This window comes from Centroberyx affinis, unplaced genomic scaffold (genome assembly GCF_046629955.1).
Source record: "Centroberyx affinis isolate AG114_WGS23_722 - 3 ecotype Tasmania unplaced genomic scaffold, CSIRO-AGI_Caff_v1 ptg001193l_1, whole genome shotgun sequence".
NCBI lineage: Eukaryota > Metazoa > Chordata > Actinopteri > Beryciformes > Berycidae > Centroberyx > Centroberyx affinis.
This window is the reverse complement of record NW_027279717.1, coordinates 126,107-141,839: the sequence shown is the minus strand read 5'-3', so window position 1 is coordinate 141,839 and position 15,733 is coordinate 126,107. Positions and strand designations below refer to the sequence as shown.

The 15,733-nt window shown below is 41.0% G+C and overlaps 1 protein-coding gene across 1 annotated transcript; it reads right to left on the bottom strand.

Annotated features, from left to right (window-relative positions):
* Positions 1–1,481: 1,481 nt before the first annotated feature.
* LOC139648341 (creatine kinase M-type) lies at positions 1,482–14,936 on the bottom strand. Its single transcript, XM_071524419.1, has 9 exons — positions 14,921–14,936; positions 13,133–13,179; positions 12,255–12,453; positions 10,748–10,905; positions 7,456–7,588; positions 6,633–6,813; positions 6,135–6,258; positions 4,566–4,755; positions 1,482–1,642 (listed from the first exon to the last, which is right to left on the bottom strand). The coding sequence occupies exons 1-9, from the start codon at positions 14,934–14,936 to the stop codon at positions 1,482–1,484; spliced, it is 1,209 nt and encodes a 402-aa protein (XP_071380520.1).
* Positions 14,937–15,733: the final 797 nt, after the last annotated feature.

The following is a 15,733-nucleotide window of genomic DNA, read 5'->3' as shown; positions in this document are numbered from 1 at the left end:
TGCACAATATTAAATCTGACTTGAAAGGAGTCCTGAAGTCTTCCTCGTGTCGTTTTTCTCTCATTCCTCAACAGTCAGCGAGTCGTCCAAATAAACCTTTACACAGTGTACTCTGAAGCTGGACGGACGTTTTCATTTGGATTCAGCTGCTGACTACAGACCCAGGAAGTCTAAATGTAGATTACCAGGTCAAGTCCAAGTCATTAATGTCAAGTCTCAAGTCTAAATGTAGAACAGCAAGTCAAGTCAGAACAAATCAAGAGTCCAGTATCAATTTAATATCTTAAAGAAAACTAAATATCTAGGACTTTTCAATGCAATATGGTTTTAATAGGATAAAAACTCGGTAAGAGCATCATGAGTTTGATTTCTATAATCAGTTTCAACTTCAATAAATTCAATCATTCCATACAAATTCAGAAAACAGAATTTAAATTCAGTCGTCCGCTGGAACAAATCTCATCACTTTCAATCTAAGTCATTTACACAAACACAAGATCTCAAGTCAAGACTTTAGAAACCTTTTCAAGTCATCAGAGTACAAGTCAGAGTCAAGTCCCAAGTCACCAGAACCCAAGTCAAGTCCAGTCTCAAGTCTTCTCTTCATGCATCAAGTCAAGTCTCGAGTGATCACATGACTTGGGGACTCAAGTCATGTGACTCGTGTCCCCACCTCTGCACCTCAACATCCCAATAATTTGTGTATTTTGATTATTATCTGTGTGCTGGACCGATCTACTCCACCAGTCAGTCTGACTCCTGACTGAATGTTCTGTTTCATTCTGATCTTCAGTCTTCTGCTTAAAGTCTTGAAATGAGTTTCTTAGTCAAATATAAATAGTGAAGTTGATCCTATGTATGAATTTCTTTCTAAAATATCTAAAATATAAGATAGTTTTGATTTGTTTAACACTTTTTTGGTCGCTGCATAATTCCATTTGTGTTATTTCATAGTTTGGCCGATAATTCAATAATATTGTGATATTTTTCATGGTATCGAATATCGCCCCCCCAACATGTGTTGTTTCAATCACAATTATGCAAACTTTTAAACTTATAAACCTATAATCTACTAGTGGTAGGATAGTAAAAAATAAATTAAAAAAAATGATCATAGCTGTAGTGAAAAAAATGTCATTTTATTTCCAGTGTGTTTCCTTTTCCACAATCAGCCTGTTTTCCTGGAAATAGGGATGAGCAGATTACACCAACTGGCCGATGTTTCCTATAATGCTTCAATAGTAAGATCAGATTTCAATAATATTATGTACAAAAAATCTATAATAATAGTAATAATTATTATTGTTAATAACCTGGACATTTGATGTAATTTAGAAGAAATAAAATAAAATATCCAAAAAATATATATTGCATATCACAATAGTTTGGCGGGAAAGAATGGCGATATTAAATTTGATCGCCCGTGCCTATTGGATAGTCCGTCTGTCCTCCTCCCCCCTGCAGCCAATCCCCGTCCAGATCTACTTCTGCGTGGGAACCAGGTCGTCGATGCCTCCGCCGGCCTCCAGCCTCTTCTCCATGGCGACGAGCAGCTTGACGCCGTCCACCACCAGCTGGGTCAGCTCCACCTCGCTCGGGCCGAAGGTCGCTGCGTTGCTCACGCGGTACAGCGCCGGGGATTCTGGGAAATGAAAGGCAAGTCTGAGCATAGAGCCGCTGGCGGGAACTCGCTCCGTCTGGAACGTCTCAGGTTTGATCCCGACGTGTCAAAGTGTCCTGGAGGACACCGAGCCGCCAGACAGATGGATTTACTAACCTGTCAAATACATTCTGTCTGTGTATTCTAACCGGGGGCTTTGAGCCGAAAGCTGAATAAAAACAAGGCGTCAGTAAACATGAATGTAGTAAGTCTCCTTGTTCTGACCTGTAGCAGTAGCGCCCCCCTTGGGTCAATCAGTGTTTGAAAAAGCTGAAACGCAGCGGTGCCTGAGACACTGGGCCTCATGCAGGAAGAGATATACAAACACATTTTCTCTTATTTTTGTTCGTATCCACGATTTGTTCTTATTTTGTTAGTACCCGTTGATTTCTGGGATTCACCAATGTTTTCTTATTTTTGCTCTTCTCTTAGGTGTGTGGTCAAGAGACTCTTACCAAGATAAGAAAAAAACATTTCATTTTCACAGTCCACAAAGTGTAGGAAACATAAGTTTTAAATTTGAGGAAAAAACGCATGAATATCACATAATCAAATTTAGATTATTATATGTTTTAGTGTAATTATAATGATTGGATTATTAAATTTGTGGGCTAAAGAAATACTATTGGTCCATTGATCACAATTAAGACTGTAAAAACCCTTGGATGATATTGCGTGCGTTCAGCTTCTGAACGGCTTACATGCTGCTCTGTGATGCTTTGTCCATCCAGGCCTTACAGAGAAAGTGTTTTTACAGATCGCACAGATCTATCTGATGAGGCGGATGAACGGCTGCTGAGCCGGTTCAGATTGCCAAGAGCATCTCTCCAATTCTCGGCCATGTGCCAGAGTATCTGCACACAGCACAACACCCGCCCTTATATGGTGTTTAGGGGGCGTTACCTATGCTAATAACAAACAATCGGCCACGCGCCTCCAATTTATGATCAAGTGGGATTCATCATTCAGCACACCTGGGTAAGAGCAGATCTGGATGGTTAGGAACGTTTGGTGCATCTGGAGTTGACTTCTCTTATTTTTTCTCTTAACAGAAAATTAAGAGAAAATATAAGAGAAATTTAAGAGAATGTTGCTGCATGAGGCCCAATGTGTGACACATGGACGAACATTGTAGCGCCCTCCTCAGGTCAATCAGTGCAACTTTAAAAATGCCAGGACAGAGCAATGAGACGCATCGTTTCCCGAAGTTTCATCAAAATCCGATCAGTCGCATGTTTGAGTTTGTGTGTGACAGACGGACAGACGGATGGACAGACAGACAGACAGACAGACAGACAGACAGAGAGACAGACAGACGGACGGACGGACAGACCGGAGCCGATCCATAGTCCCTCCTCCTCCGATTTCATTGTGACGGACACTGATGACAGCAGGCCTGCTTCAACCAACATTTGCCTCATTTGCATTTCAGGATGACAAACATTTCAGGATGAGGGATAATCCACTTCTTACCTTCAGACTGTGTTACGATCTATATGAGCTAATTATTTTATTATGAGTATTAGGCCTATCATTATTGCTGATCACTGTTGTTGTGATATGATATTGTAATATTTACCATTATATATTTAGAGGAGTAGAGTGGAGTAGAAAAGTTTATGAAAGTGTCTCTCCACATGGTTCATACAGCAAAAGATACAAACATGTCTTCTAATCAGTTCAGTTGTTGCAGACACCAAGCTGCAGTGGACGCATTAGTAAAGGACTTTTGTTGGATCCATTGTGGGCACTGCCCTTTTAATACGGCGGGGTTTATATACACGTGGCTGCTGATTGGCTAACAGCTCTGACACACCCACCAAACCAGAGACAGCACACCGTTTCACACCGTTACGATGGAAACATGACGTTCAACCCGGAAACCGTAGCAAAGCGGTGCAAAGCGGTGCAAAGCGGTGCAAAATGGTGCAAAATGGTGCAAAACGGTGCACACCGTTTTCAGATTGAACGTGCTCCAGGTGTAGTGCTGCATTCAAGACATGACGGAAAGGTGGAAATTCCAACTTTCCAATTCCAGCAGTGGAGCATCCCTTCAAGTCAGAATTCCAGGTAGGAACCTATGGTCAGATTTCTCAGTCAGTCTCAGTTGGCGCAAGTCAACATGGAAACATAAACACGACTCATGTTAGCATCACTGCTAACATGTTTACAATCCTCAAAATATATTTCAGCTCAGTTTTCAACATTGCGTGTCGTGATCTAAAGTCCATCAAGACACCTGAGTGGTAAATGGTTGAACAATAAATCTGAACTGTAAAGTTTACATTTGCTAACGTTCCTTGCTATCACTGTCAAAAATAAGTAACATAGCATTAGCTGTTTAATATTTATGAATGGGCAAAGAAAATCTCACAGGCCTCCGTGTTTCTCCACTGGTTTTTCTGAGCTGGATCACTGGAACGCACCGAGGATTTAATTCTGACCCACCGGCTGGGAGAACCTGCACCGGCCTGCAGGTCTGTAGCTCTGATCTTACCAAATATATATGGAGTAGGGCTGGACGATAATTCAATATTATTGTTTATCGTCTTTCAGTGGGATTATATTGTGATGATGTGGTGATTTTGGGATATCGAGACGCACAATTCTGCTGTCTGAACTAATGAGAACAAGCAGATTTTATTTAGAAACTGACAATATGAAGTATGGTAGGAATATTATGTGAAAATTTCAGTTCAGTTTGACATCACACCAAACATTACCATTCGGTTCAATATGATGAACATTAATTTGATTATTTAATGTGATTTCGCTTATGTGAGCCATATCGTCATATATATCTATCGAAAAAAATTCCTTATGATTATCCTGATATTGATTTCACCCGTATCGCCCAGCCCCGATATGGCAGAAAAATGAGCGTAGGGGGGTCAGTAGTCGTCACCTGTGTTGTCCATGCGGAGCCTCAGCCTCTTCAGGACGTCCTGCAGGCGTCTGTGTCTGGGGAGGCGCTGCAGCTTGAGGCGGACGCTGGTCCTCAGGCCCGTCCCGACCTGGGCCGGCGAGCTCGTCACCCAGCCCAGCTGCTGCTTCCAGGCGAACGGGTGCCTCAGCTGCTTGTACCGCGCCTCCAGCTGCAGAGACGGACGGGGACACGAGGCGGTCAGAGGCCCCGCCCACACCCCCCCCCCCCCACACACACACACACCTCGAGGTCAAAGGTCACAGATTCACAGGGAAACACGGTTCGTCTCTGCGGTCGCTAGGGTTTCGGGTTCGAAAGCGTTTTATCGAATCTGAATCAAGGTTATTATAGTTTTGCATTTTTCATAGGTTTTTATTTTTATTTCGTTCTGACTTTTTGTTTTCAATTTCAGTTTAGTTTTAATTAGTTTTTAAAGCGGGTTTGCTAGTTGAGTTTAGTTTTTATTTTTTGAAAATGCTTAGTTTTAGTTTTGTTTTTATTAGTTTCAGTGTTAGTTTTAGTCTTTTTTTGTAATATGAATATAAAAATTCAAAATACTAGGCTTATGTATGAAATAAATTGACAAAGACAAAAACTAAAGACATTTTCTCTATAATTTTAGTTTATTTTAGTTAGTTTTGTAAACACTCAATACAGTTTCAGTTAGTTATCTTTTTTTTGTAAAGCCTCGTTTTTATTTTTATTTCATGTTTTTTCACACCTAGTTTTTGTTATTTTGTTAGTTTTCGTTAACGATAATAACCTTGATCTGAATCCAGTATCGAATCTGCTGATCAAATCTGAATCCTTCCGAATCCCTTAACAAATCTTTTTAGGTAATTTGTTTCTTCTATAGCTTTCAGCAATGTTAAACGAGTGGAAATAATATTAATTCTGCTTTATCATCCAGCCAACGTCAACTAATTAAATTGCTGCCTTGGCTGCACTCTTTCACTTTGATCTGATGCTGCGTAGATAAATGTTTCATCACAGAGTTTGTAGTAAGAAGATCAGTGTGGGCAGTAATATGTGTCACTAGAAACTGAAATTGAATTATTTATATTTGAATTTGAATTCTGCACTCGATTGCTCTTCCTCAACAATGTGTGTCTCAGTAAACTGAAATTGAATTGTGAGAACTGAATACAGTTTCAGAGCAAATTAATTCAATTTCATAATATTACATTCAGTTTCAAGTTTATTGGAATTAGTTTCAAACTAATAAATTCAAATTTCAATTTCAAATTATGCTATTGAGATTCAGTTTTTCAATGCAATTTTTCAAGTTAAACAATACAAATTCTAATTATATGATTCAAATTCAGTTTTTTAATGCAATTATTCAAGTTGAGCAATTCAAATTCAAATATAAATAATTCAATTTCAGTTTCTAGTGACACATATTTCTGCTCATAGATTAGTAAGAGACTTTAGACTCTGAGCTTAACGAATCCAGGTATTTTACCAGTTTGGAACCGGGGGTCACAGGATGCATCCAGTTTCTGTCAGACTCTGGTCTGACTGATCTGGACCTGCCGGGTCACTGACCTGCAGCAGGTTGACGCAGATGGATTTGAACGCCTCGGCGATGTTGGCGTCGTCTCGTGTGGACACCAGCTTCAGGTGATCCTCCAGGTTGACCCAGACCACCAGGCTGCCGTCTTTACTAACCCTGCAGCAAGGGATCATGGGACATTACACCGCTGACATGAGGAGCTCACATGGTGAAGGAATGGAAATAAATGATCTTGACTGCTGATGTTAGCTGAGGATATCAGAGGGTTTCAGCTGCTGCTCTGGTGACTTTTGGGTGTTTTTATCTAGCAGCTGGTTGAAATATTTATTTTACAAGTGAGTCAGTCTTCAGCACCACTGACAGATGGTAGATGGTTGAGTTGGATGCTGTTAACATTGGCTCAGGTAGAGCAACGGCATTTCAAAAAAGCTACTGCACCGCAAGGGCTCATGGGAGTCAGAAAAAAAACCCCAATCAGATCGACCAGACTGAGCAGTTTCTACCAGTCTAACCAGTTTAACCAGACTAACCAGACGGCCCTGGCATCCGGCCAGTCTCGGCCCACGCCGGTCCTGAGCTGGGAGGGGGAGGGGGAGGGGGAGGGGGAGAGGGAGAGGGGGGGGGAGAGGGAGGGGGGCGGCAGCATCTCCTGGTTCAGCTGCTCCACTGGCAGCAGGCGGCCTGGCAGCTCCTCACCCAGCTGCTGCAGAGCTGAGGACAGGAGGAGCCGGTTACTGGTTTACTGCAACTGGCAACTGGTTTACTGCAACTGGCTACTGGTTTACTGCAACTGGTTACTGGTTTACTGCAACTGGTTACTGGTTTACTGCAACTGGTTATGGGTTTACTGCAACTGGCTACTGGTTTACTGCAACTGGTTACTGGTTTACTGCAACTGGTTACTGGTTTACTGCAACTGGTTATGGGTTTACTGCAACTGGCTACTGGTTTACTGCAACTGGTTACTGGTTTACTGCAACTGGCTACGGGTTTACTGCAACTGGTTACTGGTTTACTGCAACTGGTTATGGGTTTACTGCAACTGGCTACTGGTTTACTGCAACTGGCTACGGGTTTACTGCAACTGGTTACTGGTTTACTGCAACTGGTTACTGGGGGGGACTGCAACTATCATCCCAGTTTAAAGCGTTTTAGTGTCCCATCATGATCTAAATGTTTTAGAGGCTTTTCCTCCCTGACAAGACAATTCTGGGGGAAACACTGAATATTTTTTTTTACTATTTTTTTGGGCATGATCAAACTTAAAGAGGTTGTATATGGACACAAAATACTGGCTGTCGGATACTTCATTACAGAAATATAATGAGCGGTCTCAGAGAAGCCCTGCAGTACCTGTCCTGGCCAGAGAGAGGAGCTGTCTGCGCTCTCCTCGGCTGCAGTGTGTTGGGAAGCAGAAGTCTTCGACGCCTCGAACGACACTCACCTCACAGCTGACAGCATACGACCTGTCCAGGTCATCGCCTCCCTGCACACACACACACACACACACACACACACACACACACACACACACACACACACACATACACACACACACACACAGGCAGAGTGTGTAGGTCAAGTCAAATTTCTGTTATCATTAGCAGTTATAGTAGCAGTGCTAGTAGCAGTAGTAATAACAATTATAGTGTAGTAATAGATAATAGTAGCAATTACAGTAGTAGTATGTAGTAGTAGCAGTAATACTAGCAATTATGGTAATAGTAGTAGTATGCCTAGTAGCAGCTATAGTATTAGTACTGGTAGCAGTAGGCTAGTAGTAGCAATTATAGTAGTAGTAGCAGTGGTAGCAATTATGGTAGTAGTAGTAATAGTAGTAGCAGTAGTACTACTAGCAATTATAGTAGTAGTAGTAGCAGTAGTAAAAGCAGTTGTTATACCATTTAATTATATTTATACCATGGTCTGGGTGAATACTCGATTCTGATTGGCTGCAGGGTGTCCATTAATTCCTGATAATGGACACCTACTAAGTAGTTCCAGTGAAACTGTCTGTTCACCGTTCTAAATTAATGCGCTGGCTACGCAGCATCAGCCTGTATCTAAGATGAGTAACCATAGCAACAGCCTCATCCTCTGAACACCACAGGATGGCGACTGTAACACACAAGCTGCAGGAAGTACACTGCCCCTCTGAACTGACTGATACTTTGCATCACAGACGGTAAGCGATCATCTCAAATCCCATTCGCTGTTCAACTCTCTGCTTCAGGCTGCGGCCGACAGACACATGACCTATCTCATTCATGAAAATCTTGATATTGATTTGGGGACAATGACATGGCTGATAGCTAGCTAGTCTTGTTGTTAAACATACTGTCAAATTATATTTACTGTTTGTTATTGACTCTGAATGTTGCTAGCATAACGTTAGCTTTCTGGCTCCTAGCTGAGCCAAAGGGTTCTATGAGCTGAGCGGACTAGAAATATCTCCTGCTGCCAAGTCCTATCTAAGGTTCGTCCTATTTACTGGAGCAGTGAACAACGTTTCCGTTGCATAAGAACCTTATGGGACGGTAATGAGTGTTCCAGGTATTAGTCAAACCCTCAGGTGTTACCAGGGAAACTGAGTTATGGCTTGTGAAAAACTTTAGATTTTGATTACAAAACGCATGAAAATATAAATTAATGGTCTTAATTTTTTTTTCTTTTGCAAGTGACCATGGTATAAGCGGGATAATGTCCTTCCAGGAGTCCATAATCATTAATGGACTCCGCTGCATGTCGGACAGTTCTGGCCTCCCCGTCGTCCATTAATTCCTGATAATGGACGCCTCGTCTGGCATTATCCCTTACTTATACAGTGTATAGAACCACAAACATGGTGCTGCAGACTGGTAGCCCACTGTGTGAGTGGTTATCAGTGTATTATTCTGCCATCCGGTGGCTGTTTAAATGCCTTCACACTGCATCATGGGAAGAACGGCACAGCAAGGTCAAAGTTCCAGGTGAAACTTCTTTGAGAAAATGAATGACAACAAAGTGAAAGGCAAAGCTTCTGACCAAAACGTCCGCTCACTGTAAGTGTCCATCCAGAATTGCTGGTAATTGTTAAAAAGAGTGTAGCCAAGAAAAAGCTTATTATTTAACTACTGGATTTGAATGAGGTTTAGATCAATTTAATTGTTGAACCAAGACTATAATCGTATTTAACAGTCTGCCTTTTTTTCGTTTTGGGGGTGGGGCGTAGAGGTGCGGAGGGTTTTGAATTTTCGAATATTCGCTCTCAATAGCTATAAACTATTCGAAAATAATTTTGGCCTGTCATGCACATCCCTAATAGACTCTTCACCTCGCCTAGCCAAACCAGCTCAAACAGGGAAGGACTGGAGAAATGTAAACACAATAGTTGGTTGGAAACAGCCTGATCTCCTGAAATTTTGTGAAAATTAGCAAAAAAAGAGAGAGAAATACCACTAAAGGATTATCTGGAGAGGCACAAAATGGAAACAGGAAATATTGTGACATTGAAATAACGTGGAAAGCACGGTGCTGCGGTCGTGGTCGTGGATGGGCGAAGACGTTTGCTTAAACTCAGACAGCCTGGACATCATTTGTGTCCAAACACACAGTCTGTGTTTCATTTCACAAAATGTTATGAGTTCATGTTGGTTAGAAAAGGGCAGCAACACAGTGAGCTATCGTCATTCAAACCAGTCAGGTTTGGCTGGGCGGAGCTATGGGGGCGGAGCTATGGGCGGAGCTATGGGGGCGGAGCCTGGCTCTGCTGCTCACTTGTTTACTGTCGTAGGAACAACAAGGACGTTGCTACAGTTAGCTAGCTAGCAAATCCACTGACAAGATACTTCCAATAGAGTCTATTGGAAGTATCTTTATTGTGGCTTTCCTTGATTAATTCCTGGAGGGGAAAGTTCATTTCCTAATAGTTTGATCGCTACAGTAACAATACAGTAACTCAGATCCTGTAACACCTACCTCATGTATATAATCCCCCCCCCCCCCCAAAAAAAAAAAGCAGGAGTGAAAGGCCCAGACCAGGGATTTCCTCCTGCTCCTCCTCCCCCATCATCATCATCTGTAAAATATCTGATTGTGTATATAATGTGTGTATAATGTATGTAAAATGTAGTAACTCATTTATATAATGTAACCTGTTACACCCAACTCCATATTTATCAACTCCATATTTATTCCAGCATCTTTGCACTCTGCACCATTGCACTATTGTCCTAGGTTTGTTTAGGTATATATATATACATATTTGTACATAGTAGTTAAATGTGTAGGTTTACCTCTGTTCAGCTTGTTGTCCTTGTTTTAGCTGTTACTCTGTGTAAGTACATTGAGAGCAACGAAAAACCAGTCAAATTTCTTGTATGTGTACATACTTGGCCAATAAAGCTGATTCTGATTCTGATTCTGATTCAGATTTACTCTGCGAAGTAGCTAGCTTTGTAGTTAAGCTAACAATTCAGACTTGTTCTACAGAAAAACAAATAGCTGTTTCCGGGGGTTTATGCGAGAATCCTATTTCAAACTCAAACTTGCTGCCTTTGGCTCAGTCTTGTTATCCCACGTTTCCTCACGAGGATGTCTCCTCCCCTCTGGAGGTGTGGCTCCAGGAGATTCACAGACCTCCGGCCGTCTGAAACAGACCACCGACCTTTAGGTTGTCGTAGTTGAAGTCGCTGTCTGGCGTCTGGCTGGTGATCTTGTGGTTGTGAAAAGCCTCGATGACTCGGTCGAAGAAGTCACAGAACAGGATGTAGGACTGGGCGTCGCCCGCAACGCACCCCACCGATACAGGACCTGACAGATCACCTTCACACACACACACACACACACACACTTATCATTAACAATATTTAACAAACGTTACATTTTTAGTATGATGATGATACACGTCTGAGATTATCCAGCAGGTCAGGAGGATCATAGAATTTTCTCTACCCATAGACGATCATGTCATCATTCAATATAGTGACATGAAAATAATCAATCAGTTACAAGATTTTCATCTGCTGTTGACAGGTTTAGTTTTCAGATCCAGCATATCACATATGTTGCCTGGACTGGGTTTAGCTCCATCTGGATTTGACGTCTTTGTTCAGTCTGAACCAAACCAAGCCTCCTTTTTATCTTGGTTGTTTTAGTAAAATCCTCCTGGCTCTAAAGCTTCTGTTCTAATATTATTAAATTATTGCTTATCAAGTATTTCATGACTATCAGTGGTGGAAAGTAACAAAGTAGATTTACTCAAGTACTGTACTTAAGTAAGATTTTGAGGTACTTGTACTTTACTTGAGTATTTCCATTTGATGCTACTTTGTACTTATACTCCACTACATTTTAGAGGGAAATATTGTACTTTTTACTCCATTACATTTATTTCACAGCTATAGTTACTAGTTACTTTTCAGATCAATATTTTATATTTAAAATATTTTATCATCTTTATAAAATAACTATAAAATAGCATTGTTATAGATTAGACTACCCAGAAGTACAGCTAAATTGTTAAGATTAGCTTCACGTTGACAACTTTAAAATGCTGCTTACATGTACATGTATGTCAATAAATCAGTATTAATATTCCAATAATTTATGAAAAATATAACTCTCTAAATGGGGACAGTTTGCATAATGAGTACGTTTACTTTGATACTCTAAGTACATTTTGCTGCCAATACTTATGTACTTTTACTTAAGTAAGATTTTGAATGCAGGACTTTTACTTGTAATGGAGTATCTTTACATTGTTGTATTGCTACTTTTACTGAAGTAAAACATCTCAGTACTTCTTCCACCTCTGATGACTATCCCATGATAAACAAGCACAATCCTCATGTCCGCTTTCTGCCAGTATCTGTGTTCAAATGTCAGATCTTTGTCCCCCGTGATGGAATCAGGGGAAGGACTACAGATTGGATCCATGATTTGACCGTCTCAGGTCTGACTGGAAATATCTTCTGTTTGTTATTTTTCTTTACAGGAAACCAGACCTGGACATAGAAATATTATATGTATCCTCCATAACTTTTCTATTCCTGGGAAAACTATTTTTAACTGTTATGACTTCCATTTCCCATTTTTCCCTGGATTTAATCCCACTGGAACTGGCATCACGCTGACATCACGCTGACATCACGCTGACATCACGCTGACATCACCTGGTTCCTCGAGGCCCGGGCGAATGACATCATCGAAGATGACGCCACTGTGGGTGCAGCGGTTGAACTGCCGGCGGTACATGGCGGGGGTGAGGATCCGCCCCATCAGGGTGGAGTTCCTGCCCAGGTCAGGAAACTCCTCCTCTGGGGAACCTCTCTTTAGGTGGAACTGGGACATGGGGTCCGGGGGAACCAAACTCTGAGCGCACAGGATGTTGTCATACAGGAAACAGGAAGAGCTGTTATTTAGAATTATACAGATTTTTTAGATAGACCTGCCAGTTTTCCGCTGTTAAACTGACTTCAGTTTGTTTCTGCATGTTTGATTTACTCACATGCAGCTGATTTCTTAAGACAGAGAGGAGAAAGTGACGATCAGCGTCAGATTTGTTTTCAGGGATAAATGTGTTTTTACTTCCATTTCATTTAGGCATTTTGGAAATTGACTCAATCAAAGATCTCATGAAACCGCATCTTTACTTCCTTGATGTGATGTATTTCCTGTTGAAACAGGATTTTGGGGCGGGGCTTAACGCAGGGCGGGATCATTCAAAAGTCTAAACCAATTGAATGTCAGTCAGAGAGAGAAAGACAGTTTGATTTGATGGGAGGGGCGGAGAGGCGGGACAGTTCAAAAATCTTTTTATTGGCTGGAAATTTTATTTATGCCTTCTGGTGCAGCATGATGTCACCATGAAAGAAGTAAAAGTAATGGGAGTTCATTTCATGGGGACTTTAATAGGAAGTGGATCCTGACTTTGCTAGCGGAGAATGTCAAGGCTGTGACGGCTCCAAGCCACATTGCTTTAGCTTTAGCTTTAGCTTGCTGAGAAAACATTACTGACTCGTACTGCATCATGCTGGATCAGTGGCTTTACCTCCAGAATGGGCCGGTACCTCGCCTCCAGAGGGAACGCAACTGGGGCTGGAAGAAAGCAAAATGTTTTACAATACAGAAATAGATCAGAAACATCCCCTGCGTTCCAAATCGCATACTTTTTCTTTTTACTACACTACGTACTACATCTGCCCTTAGAAAGTATGTACTGTGCATGTAGTAGGCAGACAATTGGGACATACTATTTCGTCATCACATTGCGTCTTGAACTTTGACCCTCTTGCTTATATATCCGTCGCAGTAATACGGTTGCAGTTTGTTTGTTTTGTTTTTTTCTCTCTCTGGCGGCTCAGCATGCGGCTCAGTCGAAGTGACGTGTCTTCCGCTGCGCAGAGGATTGTGGGTCAGAATAGCCAAAAAAGCATGCTGGCCTGCATACTGCAAAATTCGACCGGATGTAGTAGGGCATCCGGGTATTTTCTGGCATACTGCATTGACATGCATGAATTGGGACATGCTAAATCTTTTTCTGGCATACTAAATGTATGGAAGTATGGGTATTGGAACGCACCCATCATCTCACAGAGTTCCTACAGGTCTGGAACAGTTAAAAATGTTTTCACTTTCCACTGGGTTACATGCAAGGGTGGAGGTAATTACATTTACTCTTGTTACTGTAATTGAGTAGCTTTTTCTTGTAATTGTACTTTTTTGAGTATTTTTTTAAATCAGTAATTTCAGGTTTATTTAAGTATGTTTTGACTGAATTGTTGTACTTTGCTACAATTTAAAACACATCCATTACAGAGGACAGATTTTGGAGTTTTTCCATAAGCCGAGAAGAGAAGAGTAATCTGACTTTACTTTATTTTGTCAAGGTTTTTCTCCAATTAAAAGGATTTAGTTTGAACTCTTCTTGGCCTTTTAGAATTGTATGGAAAAGATCAAATCTAACATTGTTCTCTTTTCTAAAAATTACTGTAGCATTAACTTTTATTCTGACTTTAAATGAGCCGCTTTTTACTTTTACTTCAGTAGGTTTGTACACCAGCAATTCTTTTTTACACTGGTTGCTAATGGGAAAAAATGGTAATTTCCAGCTCTTGGAAAGTTTGGAAATTGCACAGAAACGTTGTTCTGTCGCAGTAAACTGTGATTTCATGCATTTTCTGTTGGTTTGGATCCCCGTTATCTCACATATTCTGATCATTTGTTGCTGTGAAGAATAATCTTCATGTACAGAGTGATGTGGCACAGCTGCTGGGGACAGAATGACTGTTGGCCAAAGTCATGCTGAGCAGCAACTAAAATCTTCAAATCAAGAAATTGAAGTCTGGAAAAAGTGTCATTTTGAAACTGGAAGTGTAGGAACTCTGATTGTTAGCTGGAGGGTTTACATTAGGGTTCATGTTAGCTGTGACTAGACAGAAGCTCAGGTGCCTGGTTGACAGTTCAACCACACTTCACACAGGAGGAAGAACAAACTGGACTTTACTAATTATAATAATAATAATAATGATAATAATATCTTTATTTATATTGCACTTTTCAAGCTTACAAAAGTGCTTCACAGAAACAGAGGAACGGTTAAAAACAGAAAGCAGGTAAAAGACAAAATGTAAAATGTAGAATACAGGAGTGTAAAATGACAAACAGATCCAAAATAATGAAATAACAATAATCAAACCAAAACATTATAATAAAATCTAGACATTTGTAAAAACAGTCCACTAAAAATGTGTCTTAAGTCAGGATTTGAAAGAGGACACCGAATGATTTTAGTTATTTAGTTTACTGAGTGAAACAGAGGCATGCTGTGAAAACTTACGTTTAATCTTCCACATCTTGTCAGCAGGTCTGCTGTGTGCTGGCAGACTGAACCTGCTGTCTGCTCCTCTGTTCGCTCAACAAAAGAACTAAGAATAGAGTGGAGTCTGTTGGTCCTGAGCAGCTCATCCTTCAGCCTGCCGGAGTCCAGTTACAGTCCAAACAATGTCAGCCTTTTTATAACTCCATGCAAATTAACACTGCTGCTACTACTGCTGTGTGTGTGTGTGTGTGTGTGTGTGTGTGTGTGTGTGCGCATAAACCACACTGAGTTCACATTGGCACCCATCAGTAGGGAAAGGGGGATAACTGTCCTCTCAAGCTTGACATCATTCTTCGTCCCAAATAAGGAGGGATTTTGGCCCCGCCCCCTTTGAGTCTAATGTGAAAATGAATTGAGTTGTAGAATTATGTTAATGCCTTTAACTGCGTGCAACACTAATCTGAACTATTTCTGATTTCAGGTTTCTCTGTTCTGTGTTTCTTTATTAGTGAAGGTGATTCTGATGATTTTTTTTTTTTTAATCTCTACCAGACTGAGCTTAGCAGCACAACATCCACCTCTTACAACAAGTACCATGGTATGATGGTACCGGGTGGTATTTTTAGTTATACCATGGTACTGGCCATGGTATAAGTAGTATACCACGGTACATGGTACCAGTCATGGACTACCACGGTACTGCCACTGTACTTAAATGATCATGGTACAATTCGATTTCAACCACGGTACTGATATGGTGGTATGATGGTACTAGGTAGTATTTTCAGTTGTACCATACTGGCCATGGCATATACCCTGGTATACCCATGT

Excerpts from the sequence above, each read along its gene's own strand:
- LOC139648341 (XM_071524419.1), bottom strand. Across the intron at positions 10,906-12,254 it reads CCCGGGCCTCGAGGAACCAG|GTGATCTGTCAGGTCCTGTA; the intron begins GTGATGTCAGCG and ends GTGTGTGTGAAG. Across the intron at positions 4,756-6,134 it reads TCTGCGTCAACCTGCTGCAG|CTGGAGGCGCGGTACAAGCA; the intron begins GTCAGTGACCCG and ends CCGTCTCTGCAG.